The following is a 13,932-nucleotide window of genomic DNA, read 5'->3' on the forward strand; positions in this document are numbered from 1 at the left end:
TATAAGATCACTGCAAATGTAATAGCACTGCCAATTATTTCTATTTTCCAAATGTTGATTTGAATGTATATAAGCATACGTAGAGCAGACATGTCTCTATGGTAATTTATTAGTTAATAATCATTTAGACAATATTAACATATATATATATATATATATATATATATATATATATATATGAAAGTTTATCTAATTGATGATTAACCAATAACCACAAAAGGATTATCTCTAGGTCAATTCAATCCGACTGAAGCTACAACATTAAAATTATACATCCCTAGTATAATCTTATGTGATATTGTTTGGGAAAAATGTAAAGAATCTGATTGGTTTCAGAATTATGTTTATTGCTTGCAGTATTTTGTGCAGATTAGTTAATTGTTCTTGCATCTATATTGTCATAAAAAACAAAAAATAACATGCAAAAAAGCAAAAATAGAATAAACCAAACAAAAAGGCGTCATTTGCTGTCAAAGACTTTGGGTAAAATGAACTTCAGCATTTCATCCAGAGATACCTAGTTGGCATCTTTCAGTGATATTGGAGCATGACCTCGCTAGCTTGTGAGGAAAAGAGTGGCTGTTTCCATTTTAATTTGGCTTGCGTTTTGGGTGTGGACAGCAATTTAAAACATTATTGGGAAAGATACCTATTTTTAAAAAGTTCAAGAAGAGTCTCGTTAGAGCACACCTAGATAAAACTTAAGAGTGAAGAAGTACTTATAATTTTTAGGAATATGGTCTTCTCCCTATATATGTTAGGAGAGAACAATCCTTTATTGATTACATGGACTTAGATCCAAGGGTATGGCACTCCCCCTATATATGTTAAAAAGAGAACTATCCTTCAATGATTGCGTGGACTTACATCCCAAAAGTATACTACAAGACTGATTAAGAAAATCAACAATATCACAAATCAACACTTAAACTACTTGCACAAGAAGAGGAGCAGCCACTTGGAGATGTTGAAAACATGACTCGGAGCAGTGATCAAATTTTGGATCAGCCTGAGACATCAGAAAACACATGTACAGGATGGTACCAGTGGGCAGTCTCGTGAAGGTACTCAAAAATTGTGTACCAATGATGCTTTGTATGTTGAACATTCATGTCTTGATGAGTCTGATTTCTCAAATCCAAACATAGAAAATGAATTAGAAAATTCAATTAGTGGCATTCGATCCCAGGATCATGAGTTGCATGTGGAGTGGAAATGTATTAAGATACTAACATATCAGTGGTTTCTACCTTATCAAATGAGGCATCCGTTGAGGTTCTTAGCAGCATGGCCTTGGATGTTGATGAGTGCACCGATGACAGTACATATGCTTCTGTTGATCATTAGGAATGCGATGTAGACACAGTGTTTTATCACAGTGCCGAATTTTGGGCAAAACACTTGAAATGGGTTTCAAAGTCCTCATCATTTGTTTGGGCAATTTAAGGTTAATGACAACATGAGTACCATAGCAATAGAGCATTTTGATGTTACTCATTAGATGTTGGCTACCTATAGTTGGAGTGCTCCTATGACGGATGAGCATGGTCATTAAGGTCTTTCCCTAGTACAGTTTCATGCTCTTAGGGAAGCCATTAGAATAATGAGGCATAACTATTTACAGCTATTGACCGATAGAGACTATCTTCTCCAGTGGGATTTCCCTTGCCATGATGCACCAAGGGGAAAGGGGCTAGATGAGCTCACTGATAAGCTTGAGGTGACTAGGGTTTCCTTGGAAAGCACATAGTTGGCCCTTCGTGAGTTTGAATCATGAGTTGAGGACCTTACAATGGAGTTGAGTCTAGTACAGTATTCAACAGCCATAGATACAGTACAGCCTTCTATATTGGCAGTTGGTGGTGATTGTATATCCTTGGATTGTGATGATGGATGTGTTGAGGTTATGACTACATCCATTAAAAATAAAGGTGCAGTGGCCTTAGATAGGATGCTTAATTTGGTTGAGAGAAGCAGAGAACCACTTATTACATCAAGTTTTCCCAATGTTAGTACTATGACATGTGTTGTTGGTTAAATTGTTGATAGCTCTTGCATCGCACTAGTGGATACTTCAGAGACGTGTGTTTATACATGACGCTACTCCATCATCTTCATAGGGGACTCGTAGAGTGTCCTCTAGTTTGAAGTATGACCCTCACATAGGGTTTTCCTTCTCCTTGAAGAAAATCTATTACTTCCTCCTATGCACCTGATTTTGGATGTTCGCTTGTTGTGTTACAAAGTCAAAGTGACCAGTTGAAGGTTGCAAAAGAGAAGGTTGACTCTACCTCATAGTGTTCGTACTACACAAATTCATTTATTGAGTACCTACTAGAGTGTCTAGAGTTTAAGGAGGATCCATATGGAGTCACTAAGGATACTTTCATCCAAGTTCCATCCAGTATTCAACATTTGGTGGGAGCAAATGTAGATACTCTAACTACAATTCTTCCGCAGTGAGATCTTTTGGTTGGGTTTGCAAAGAGGGTTACCGAAATCCCTACCTAATAAGTTGTTTGGGGTTTAAGGTTGGAGCCATCTCTTGATTCTATAGTTATTAACAATGAGCTATTAACAAAGTTCAGAGCTTTCTATTGTAACTACATAGTGGGGAGTGTTCATCATTTTTCTTTTGATCCGCATGTGGAGGACTTGATGATGTATCATTGTGGATTAGCTTGGGGGTTATATTATCCTTTTTGGAATGGTTATTACCCATCGATAGAAGGTGGGATCAAAGATTGTAAGTATCTATCTCAGTTGTTTGCGAATGAGCACTTGCAAGGCCAGTGTTCAAAATCCCATCATGCAAACAAGTCTCTAGCAGAGATTTCTACTCTTGTGCCATTGTTATTGTTCTTGGATGCTTGGATTCGGAGAGGCCATTATTTAGGCGAACATGATATCACAGTTGAATCTCACATCCACAATAGATTGGTTGATTGTAGTGTGAGATCTAGCCTAATAGATGCTTTGAGATATTCTTACCTCCTTATGATGGACAGATGTGAGTTCCCATTATTTTGGAATCTAGGTGGTGACAAGGTTAGTACTACAAGTTTGATGCATCTCATGGGATTTTTTCACCATTTCTAGCATATTGATGTGTTCAGTTAGTGTGATAAGAGCCTCATAGTAGCTTGCATGGAAAACATCCCATTTGGCCCTAGCATCTAGGAACATTCATGATTAGTGGTGTGTTCTACAAAGCACTATAGTATAACAATACGATTAGCTATATCAAAGTGGTGTAGTTGATTGGCATAGCAGTAATCTTGAGACAGATATGTGATATGGCCAACGGTGTTTAGTGTACAATAATGCATTGCTTGTGGACAAGCAATGTTCAAGACGGGAGAATTGTGATCTCCCCTTTCTAGGAGACAAGGAGATGAACATTGTTAGCCTACTATCTTGAATTCCGTAGATGAGCAGAGCATGGAGAGAACACATACAAGGTGTAGAGATTTGTGGATGAGCTTTTCAAGAAGGTTGGAACAGTTGACCACAATTTCCTAAATTTAGGAGGGATTGGAAGCTATCTAGGTGGCATCCAAGGGTCTTTGTGAACATTTTAGAAATTTTGGGTGCATTTCCTATTTTTGAGGACATGCTTCCATTTTTTAGGAGGAACTCCTAATTCATTGACAAACATCTCAATGGTGCATAGTGCAGGGGTGAGCCATTGGGATTCAATTTCAATTTGACAGGTCTAGTCTCCTACTTTTTAGAAGCATCCTACATTTTAGGGACAAACTACCAATTGGCTTATGTCGCTCAAGCATTATCCACAAGCTAGTGGCTTCAATCAGTTTGCTGTTATGAGCTTAGTTGAGCACTTGATGAATAAAAGTGGAAATATTATGATATTTCCTAAGTTCATTGAATAATAAAAAAGTGATTATATTAATCATATATCTATTTACATTATTAGATAAGCCATAACACCTTTCATAAGCATGGCAGCTTGGAGCGGTTGGTTTAAGTGATTTTAGCCCAATTCAAAGAATAATTGACCCCTCTAACCAATCAAACTTCTAAAAAGATTATCTTGCAAATAAAATGAAGTTATTTTATTGATAAAAACGGACAAAATACCCTAAATCTAAATTAGCATTAGGAATGAAAAGTAAAGTGAAAAAAAGGAAAAGGAGAGATGATCTTGGGCATTCTTCAGGTTAGTATTTTGAAGACATTGTAGGAGGAGCTTTTCTGAAGGAGTTTCAACATATTTTTGTTCTCGAGGATGAAAAGCCTTGAGAGTTCTCAGGAAGGACGTCACCCTAGCCAGCAGGAGGAAGAGGTTTTCAATTTTTATCAGCTTGGAGAGCATGTGCAACATAGAAATTAGAATAGTTTGCACGCTGTGGAAGAGGGAATATCAACTTACATTCCAGGTTCGAACAGTAAGGATGCGTTTGGTTGCTGGAATACAACCGGAATAGGAATAGGAAATTAGAATATGATTTGTATTCTTTTTTCGGTGTGTGGAATAGGAATAGAGAATAGGAATACGTATTCCCATTTTAGCCCCAAAATGAGCTTTTGTCCATTCCAAAAAATACCTGTTATTAGAATTTCTATTTCTGTATTCATTTTAGCTTTCTCAAATTTGATTAAATTTTCAAATCTGCTTTGACCTGGGGTGAGCGCTGGAACTCTGTTAAGGGACTGGAAAACACAGTCGACTTTGGATAGGGACACAACCCGTGTGGGATATGGTACGTTACCTGTTTGTAGACCATTGGTATAGTGCCTTCCGCCTTCAAGAGATGAGCTGTTCTTCCATCATTGTAAGTAAACATTTCAATGTGTACTCTCAGGCTTGGGAAAGCTTGCATGAGAGAGAGCAAGTGCTGCCTGATGTGACAATGAAGGTCCTCTTCATAGGGCAATGCAGATGAACCTCTTTGAGAGAGGATGGTATTGAGGATTTGGGCATTCTGCCCTACTGCTGTTGAAGAAGTGGCGGTGGATTTCATTAGCTGAACTGAGTCTTTCACGATTCAAGAAATAGGATTTTATAGACGCAAGATTTCCTGTATCAAATGCAGAGACAAATAGTTTCACACTGGAAGGGAACAAAGTGCATCAACGAATCTGAATCTGCTGTGTCTATCAAATTCTAATTTCTATCTCAATGAACCAAACAGGAACAACAAATTTCTATTCTAGAATAGCAATTCTAGAATAGAAATTCGAGAATAGCAATTCTCATTTTGCAATTCCTATCCCCGCAACCAAACGGGCCCTAACGAATTGCATCAGAATTTGCCCCAGGTCTGCCATACATTCACAAGAGGAGCTGAAACATACATCCAGAGGAGAATTTGACAGCCTGGGTGTGAGACAGTGCCTATAGTATTCAGATTTGGCTGAGAAACCAGTGAATTTAAGGTGTAGATTTCTCCTATCAGCCAGCTGTACTTCCACCACAGTAGTACCATGATGTTAGCTGAGAAATGAGCTAGGGTTCGATATTTCTGTAGCAGAACTGGTATGTTTTGGTGCCCAGAATTGCATATTAAGTCCAGCCATCGTGTACAATTATATATACCTGGTATGATTTTATATGGTGTTGCTTGGCAAAAAAAAATAAAGGATATGATTAGTTTCAGAATTATGTTTGTTGCTCAATGCTTCCAGTATTTATTTATATAATTGTCATTGCATCTACATTGTCATAAAAATAAAAAATAAATTGAAAAAAAAACATCAAAACACAAAAAAGGAAAATTTAAGTAAAAACGAACAGAAGGCATCATTCGATGTCGAAGACTTTGGGTGAAACAAACTTCAGCATTTCATCCAGAGAAACCTAAGCATTAACTATTGGAAGGCGCAAACGAAATAATCCTAGCACAAAAATGATCTGATTACTACTGCTTAATGTTATTTAGTAAATAGAAATCAAAGAAAATTATATTAATCAAGGAAACAATTATTAAAGATATAACTGATTAGTGTCGTGAAGAGGTGCAATTCCCTTACAGGGGATCATTATTGCTGGTGACGACTCAGCTTGGTTACATTACTTCTGCAATATATTCATATAGCCATCCAGATTGGCTTAAGGGATAAAAGAAAAAGGGAAGAAACACAAACAGTGAATAAGCATCAAGCCAAGAAATAGCCACTATTAATAAGATCATCAATTACTTCTCATGAGATATATCCAAATGCATATTTAACAAAACAAATGCCACAGCGATACTGCTTCATCTGTATTTAGTTTTTTGAAGCTTAAACTGCATCCTTGGAGGCACTAATACGCGTAAACTCTAAGACATATATCAGAAAACAATCAATTAAATATCCTAGGTCTCTACAGACTAATCGGCACAAATCATATTGCATTTACATAAGTTCACTCTATAGCGATCCTAATGATTCTTATTGCAGATTAATAATCAACATTAGATATTCACAATCTCTAACATTAGATCAAATGCTCAACTATTATCACATTCCAACTTTGATATATACATATATTATACTTGTTTAGTCTTTAATATTGATTAGATCCAAGTCAGTTTTATTAACATTGGAATTGGTTTTGGTTATCAAATTTCAATTGAAGATATCATACCTTCTCCTTATCAAGACATTTCCATATAGATATTCTTCTATATAGTTTATAATGTTGATCAAAGATAATTCCCATCTCTCTAGCAGTGAATCAACAATACATTAGACTTATTGACAATATCATTCTTACACAGCATTAAGACAAGGTCACATTGGCATTCATACATTTTTACCTTAAGAATATTGTTATCATGGTGACAAACTAAGAATTGAGATAAGTTAAAGCTCGAAAGAAGTGTACTGCATTTCAGATTATAAGAATTTAGTCAAAGCCCTGAGAGGTTGTGCTAGGAGGACATTTCAGAACTGCACTCCTCAAATGTAGCTATGAGGTGGTTACATCATAGGAATAGTTCACTGAAGCATATCTAAAATGAAGACACCCAAAGTACTGTATGGACTCAATTTGGCCACTTCATATCTTCCAAAAATCGTGATGTTTATGCACTTCTAGACAAATATAGGAATGATGCTCATAATTCAGGATTCAATGCCTCAGATCAGAAGTATGTTCTTCATAGTTCATTGTACATATATACCATGGGATGCAACTTCAGTAATGCTACAGTGAACCGTAGCATATTAGACAACTTAACCCATAGAATATATGACACTAAATGTAGCAACAGGATCACACAATTTAAAACCTACAAAATGCCTAGATTATGAAAATTCTTAGGCAAATCTGGCAATAAATAGATAAAATAATAATGACAAAATAGAGTTGCACAAGTACATGTCTGCTGGAAGCAGTGAGAACTAAACACACTGATAGTCAGGAATATTTACAATATATTCAAAGCTATGTAAAAATATACAAATAAATCTTACCTGTTTCCTTTTCAATGTTCCTGATATGTCCCATCAATCGTGGAAGGTGGTCTCGATTTAATCTAACGGTAACTGCAACAATTATCATAATAATAATGAAGAGAACCACAGTAGATTTAAAGAAAACATATATGGTATTTCTCAATGTCGCAATTGCCATACAATGTTCTTGACTGTGAAAATAGCAGCAAGGCTTTACCTATCCGTGGGGAATTTGTTTTATCTTGTTCACGTGGCTCTTTTAACTCTTGTTCCATGAAATCTAAAATTTTGGTGCGAGCCTTTAAAGCGGGATCAAGGCACTTGCAAAGAATATTAAGAGATATCCCAGCAGGTTTAATATCCAGTTGTATAGCTGTCACTCCTTTCCTTGTACCAGCTATCTTGAAGTCCATATCTCCCAAATGATCTTCAAGGCCCTGAAAATTAGCAACATTTAATGAGAGGCATTAGACAACAATAATGCCAATCAGATTTTTCATTTTACAGAAAGTCATCCACTTCAAACCCAAGTTAAACTAAATCAACTTTCCAAATACAATGCAAAATAAAATGGATACCAGTATATCTGTTAAAATACGATAATCTTTCAAATCTCCTGTGGAAGGATCAACATCAGTGACAAGACCTATGGAAATGCCTGCAACATGTTCCTTAAGTGGAACCCCAGCATCCATTAATGCTAAGCTACCTGCAAATTGTATTAGTCAATCAATTATAGAATACTCAAAATCATTGTTTCAAAAAGATGCTTACCATACATTGCATAAAAGAAGAATAGATAAAGTAGTTTGACCATACATTGTGTAAAAGAAGAACTGATAAAATAGTTTGTGAGAATCATTTGAGTGTAAACATTTTTCAAGATAGATTACTATCTAGAGTTTGAATTACAAAAACATTTCATTAGATGAATTTCCATTTTACAGTGCAGTAAAAAAAAATTTCTAGAAAACGAACTGATGTAGAGCTGCGCTGCAGTGCCACTAGAGTGTATTCCTCCTCGCTGAAAACTGCAATAGCCAAGATATAATTATACCCAAAGTAACAAGACTCAACGTGAGTCGGGCGAGTCATACGAGTTGGCGAGTCGACTAACCTCAGCTGGGTCAAAACGGCCCATGACCTTGACTCGGCAGATCAACTGGGCTGACTCACCCGACACGCACAACTAGTGGGTCACGATGGCAATGACCCGGCCATGGCTGGGCATATTTGGACTCCAAAAAAAATCAGATTTTGTTTCTTTTGTTAATAATTTTTTTTAATGTTTCTTTTCCTTATAACCTTCAAAGGGCTTTCATGAAACTCTAATGTGAGAAAAGGAAAGAAAGAGAGAGGAAGAAAGAGAAATAGAGTGTGGTTGTTTTGCAAACAGCTGAAAGGAAGAGTAGAAAAGATTGCATTTGTGACATTGGAGCAGCTATATACTTGCATTTGGATCATCAAGGAGTTTATAGGAGCTCTTCTCAACACTTATCAACTCATTTCAAAGAGGTAAGAGTTGATTTTTTGGATTACAACCTGCGCATTAGGACCAGGGAGATTTTGGATAGTGACACCTCTCTGATTACTCTAGAGGAGGTTGATCCAGAGTCTTGAGTGGTTTACAGAGGTTACTAATCTTGTCTTCGATGATGAGGATGTAGAGTGGGTTGACGAGGTAGACAGAGGGGTCGAGGTTGTGGCTATGGCAAAAGATGAGCAAAGAGTAATGGCACCTCACAGGCACTGACAAAGACTACAATTGATCCTAGAGGCACCTCAAGCTCATAGGCAGAGGCTATGGCTAATTAGTCATCAAGGACGTACCTTAGACGCCTTACTAGGAGGCATATTATAGATTATTCTGAGGTTGACACTAAGGATGAGGATGAGGATGAGGATGAGGATGAGCATGGAGATGAGGACTAGGAGCCATAGCTATAGACTTGTTTTAACTTTTTGTTTAACTTAACATATATTTGGAACATTGGATGATGACTATTGTGTGATGGATTTCATGGATTTGACATACATTTTGATAGATTTTATAATTTATATATCTACGTTTGCGATTTCCTTCAGCTACTATTTAACAAGGTTGCATGGGTACCCACACCCCTGGTACTCGTACCCACGTACCCAAGTAGCAGATACACGTATGCCAAGTACTAGGTACTCGGTGGAGAGCATCATAGCTAGGGACCTTGATTGAGATTTCTGATTTTTTTTCAGTTTTTTGTTTGTGTATCAGCTCATTGTTTATCAAGCTTAATTCAATACCTAATCAGTTCGAAACTTTGATAGAATATTGATTAACAATAAACTTTATCACTGTTCATGCATAAGTTTATCATTTCCAATATATCATCGCCATATGATTTATGATCTTGTTCATGTTTAAAATTTTCCTTCTCTGTTATTTGTTTATCAAGCTTAATTCAATACCTAATCAGTTTGAAACTTTGATACAATATTGATCAACAATAAACTTTATCACTGTTAAAGCCAGAAATTTATCATTTGCAATATGTCATTGTCATATGATTTATGATCTTCTTGTTCATATTTAAAGTCTGCCTTCTATGTTATGCATCTAAACATTTATCATAAATTATTATTGCAAACATATAACATATCTAAAACTGAAAACAATGCATTACATTTGCAAACTTTATCACTGTTCTTGATTTGAAAAATCATTGTCATGACTCATAAATTCAGCTTTTCTATAAATATAAAAGTATAATTAAAAATAAAGTTTGACATACCCAAGTACCCTCGTCCCTCGTTATAAAAATAAGTTGTACCCGTACCCGTACTGGTACCCTATGTACCCCAAGTACCCCCATCCCCATCCAACCTTGCTATTTAGTAATTTAGCTCTGTGCTTAGGTAATCGATGTATGTTATGTATATGATCAAATTATCTTCTATTCCATGATGTTAGTGTCTTTAAGCTTTATTCAATAATGGGTGCATGGAATCCTGGGAGCTGTAAGCTAAAAAGTGAATAATTTGTGTAAAATTAATAGTAAATACATCATTACAACATCTTCCTCTTCACAGCTCTAGTAAAAACTAAGCAAGAGGTAGGACAAGAGGGTCTAGTCCTCGAAGTCTATACTAGGCATGAATGTGCCTCACTTAGTATGTTTGACTCAGTTTGTGGTTTGTTCTCCATCCTAGATGTAGCTATGCCTCTAGCTTCTCCTAGCACTAACAATGACTACTCATTCAACTCAATGTCATCCAATGTGAAACCAAATCCAACCCCTCCTCCATAGCTTGCCTCTACAAATCATTGAAGTCATCCTCTTCAAAAAACACCTAAAATCTGCTTCAAATCAATTGAAATTACTTTGCAAGTGTTTGGAAGACTATTTTCCTCAGCAAAATAAGGGTGAAGAAATGAGAGATGAAATTAATTTGGGCCATTTTTTGCCTTTGAGTGCTGTTCTAAAACTATGACTGAGTTTTCTGCCAAAACAAAAACTCAGCAAGTACTCGGCAAGTTTTTACCAAAAGTTCAGCGAGTTTTTGGTGCTAGTAAAAGTCATCAAAACTTGCCAGGCCAGAAAATTTGCCGAGTTTTTGCAACTTGGCGAGTACCCTGCCAGTCATACATCTATGACTAGTTCAACGCATGGCTGCATCAAGTACAGTTTGGTTCAAAAGATAATGAAGAAAAGGAAAATTTTGCATTTACATATCAAAATATATTTAAACTATCTCGAAGCAAATATATATATGTTGGCATAGGTAACTTCTTTTTTGCAAGACAACTTTATAACATAGGCTACCCTAAGCTATTGCAACATCTGTAAACATTAGATGTGTTCAATACTTGAAATGTTGCAACATAAAAAGCTATAATCGTAGATGCCATATTGTTTTTTTGTGTGGAAGCCTGCATATTTTTTAAGCTTACATTCATATGCTTCCTTCTCCTACCTTAATAGGATAGGATCTTCCTCGAATGTAGCTTTTTGGGGATAATTTAAGTAGTATGTTTCAATTATAAAAAGGAAATACCTCCACAAACAGTTGCCATTGAAGTAGATCCATCGGAAGCCATGACATCAGAATTTAGACGAACAGTGTAAGGAAAATCATATTCTGGAGGTAACAGGGCAAGTAAAGCCTTCTCTGCAAGTGTCCCTGCAGGTATCAATAAGAAAAGAGCAATTTATAATTATAACCTACACCATGCGCACTAATATAGTTATGAAAGTGAGAGAAGTACATGGATCCACAGAGGTCATAAAACCCCGAATCCTGAGTAAGAACATTCTAATGCGAAAATCCCTCTTCATCTTTCATTCCAACAAATGATTAAGCAGATATCACTCGCAGATATGTTTAGTTGCAAACATGACAAAACCACAATATTTACGCCAGTTAAATGTATATACAGATTAGACCTAGATGTAATATTTGCAAGCTTGATGTAAAAATGCAGTAACTTCATTAATTTTAAGAAAATCAATTGCAAATTTCACATCATAATCAAACACAAACACAATTCCAGTAAAAAATACAAAACATTAACATGACAGTATATATCATTAACAAATAAGGATTCAATGTAATTACCATGCCCCACTTCACGTCTGTTCAAACCGCCAAGCTTACCAACTTCATTGATTGAGAATGGTGGAAAACTATAATGAACCATAAAGCGTTTTGTCGGTGGACCAACAAGGGAGTCTAAGCGTTGGGCTTCTTGAGGAGCACCAAGTGTCACAGTGCACATAACCTGCCATCCTTATAATCTGTCAAATAGAAATTCTTTTCGCTGTCTCAAACAAATGTTTACAAAATTATGATTTCACTTGTTAGATATAATCTGGAAGTCATTTTTGTACTTCAATACATGAAGAAAACACAATAAACAAGAAAATCGTTTACCTGAGTGTTCCCTCTCGAGAATATTGACGACCCATGGAGTGATGGGAAAGATCCAGCTTCACAGAATAGAGGTCTAATTTCATCCAAAGATCTTCCATCAACTCTAATCCCCTCCTCAAATATCCGTCTGCGAACAACCTGAAAAGACCATATCATAACTTAACACAGATCTATATGGCTCTCTATATACTTAACAGATTATATGATATTATATAGAATGCATGATCCTGGCTTATTATAAACTACAGAGAGAAATGCACTGAAATAACTACTTTATGGAATAGCAGAATCCCATGAAATGGCTCGGTTAACGAATGCACCATCCCAATTTTCTACGAACTACTAAAACAATCCCCCATCTGAAGAGCTACTGAAAGAATCTCATCTTATCAGCTTGATATACGCCACTAAAAGAATCCTATCTTAATAACAACTTTATCTAATACACAACCTGAGTTTGTTAGAAGCTACTACAAAAATCCATCAAAAAGGTATCGACAAACGTTATTAATTCTATTTCTTAGGTAGCAGCTTATTTTCAGGAACTTCAGGGCTCAGACAATTTTTTACAGCAAGATACTTAATACCACCACTTTTGAATCCTTTAATGTAATATTTCTTATTTCCTCATACATATAATGTATGTATTTGTTGACAATCATAGGAACCTTAACATGGATGAGATCATCTTACTCTTATGTAATAAGGTGAAACAAAGCTTGAAAACAAAAGCCTAAATGGGTCCATTATTAAAGTCATACAAACATGCACATAAAGGCAAGATAAGTAAAGAATATAAATTTTATTAATCATCAACCAATTCACCCATATATGTGCTTGTATTTTCCATTCAAATATACATAATTAATACATTTAAACAATCCTTGTAAGTTTTGGCTATGAAGGTAGTCACCCAAGATCTAGAAGCCAAATAGAAAGCACAATAACAAGAGAGAATGAACATGACAAGAGTAGATGCTATTTACACCATGAATGCAATATGATAAATTGAACAACTAGAATGAATCAACCCGAATGAATATTTTACATAAGAGACCCACTGATTATAAAGACCAAGGCACAAATGTATGAGTCAATGAGATAATGACAAGTGTTCGTGTCTCATTATATGACAATCAAGAAACAATTTATCACCCACATAAGGTCAAATTACATGTCCAGCAAAAGTTGATCATCCTCTGATGTGTAATAAAGAAAGTGCAACAAAGATGTAGAGTGCTAAAATGACAAGTGCACTAAAAGTGGAGTCAACACATCAAGTGGAATGTGATAACAAGATAACACCACCCAATGGAAATGGTCCAATGTGATACCTAAGTAAACTTAATTAACATGTGTGTCTATGTCCGAGGAGAATGAAATACTAGGAACAACAACTAAACACACCAACAATCCTTATGTGGACTTCTATAACAAAAGTCTCCTTCACCAAATTGGTGCTTGGTAGTGACCTACAATTACCTTTACCTTTTAGAATTTACCATAAACTTATAGAAAGGTTAAATTGCTAAAAAATTTACATACTTTAAGAATATAGGAAATCAAATGTACACAAACATTGGGAAGGAGAGACATGAATATGTCATAAACATGGTG

At 35.8% G+C, this 13,932-nt stretch overlaps 1 protein-coding gene across 1 annotated transcript in view; it reads right to left on the reverse strand.

Annotated features, from left to right (window-relative positions):
* LOC149578676 (polyribonucleotide nucleotidyltransferase) overlaps window positions 1-13,932 on the reverse strand; it is a 273,752-nt gene that overhangs the window by 104,134 nt on the left and 155,686 nt on the right. Inside the window, exons 10-15 of the mRNA XM_089831043.1 lie at window positions 12,316-12,453; window positions 12,001-12,163; window positions 11,440-11,565; window positions 7,983-8,113; window positions 7,622-7,841; window positions 7,423-7,494 (exon numbers count right to left, since the gene is read on the reverse strand). Coding sequence (XP_089687169.1) covers window positions 7,423-7,494; window positions 7,622-7,841; window positions 7,983-8,113; window positions 11,440-11,565; window positions 12,001-12,163; window positions 12,316-12,453 — 850 coding nt within the window. The remainder of the gene's footprint in view (window positions 1-7,422; window positions 7,495-7,621; window positions 7,842-7,982; window positions 8,114-11,439; window positions 11,566-12,000; window positions 12,164-12,315; window positions 12,454-13,932) is intronic.

The sequence above is a fragment of the Cupressus sempervirens genome, chromosome 1 (genome assembly GCF_028749045.1).
Source record: "Cupressus sempervirens isolate cs-2001-9-10 chromosome 1, ASM2874904v1, whole genome shotgun sequence".
Classification (NCBI taxonomy): Eukaryota; Viridiplantae; Streptophyta; class Pinopsida; order Cupressales; family Cupressaceae; genus Cupressus; species Cupressus sempervirens.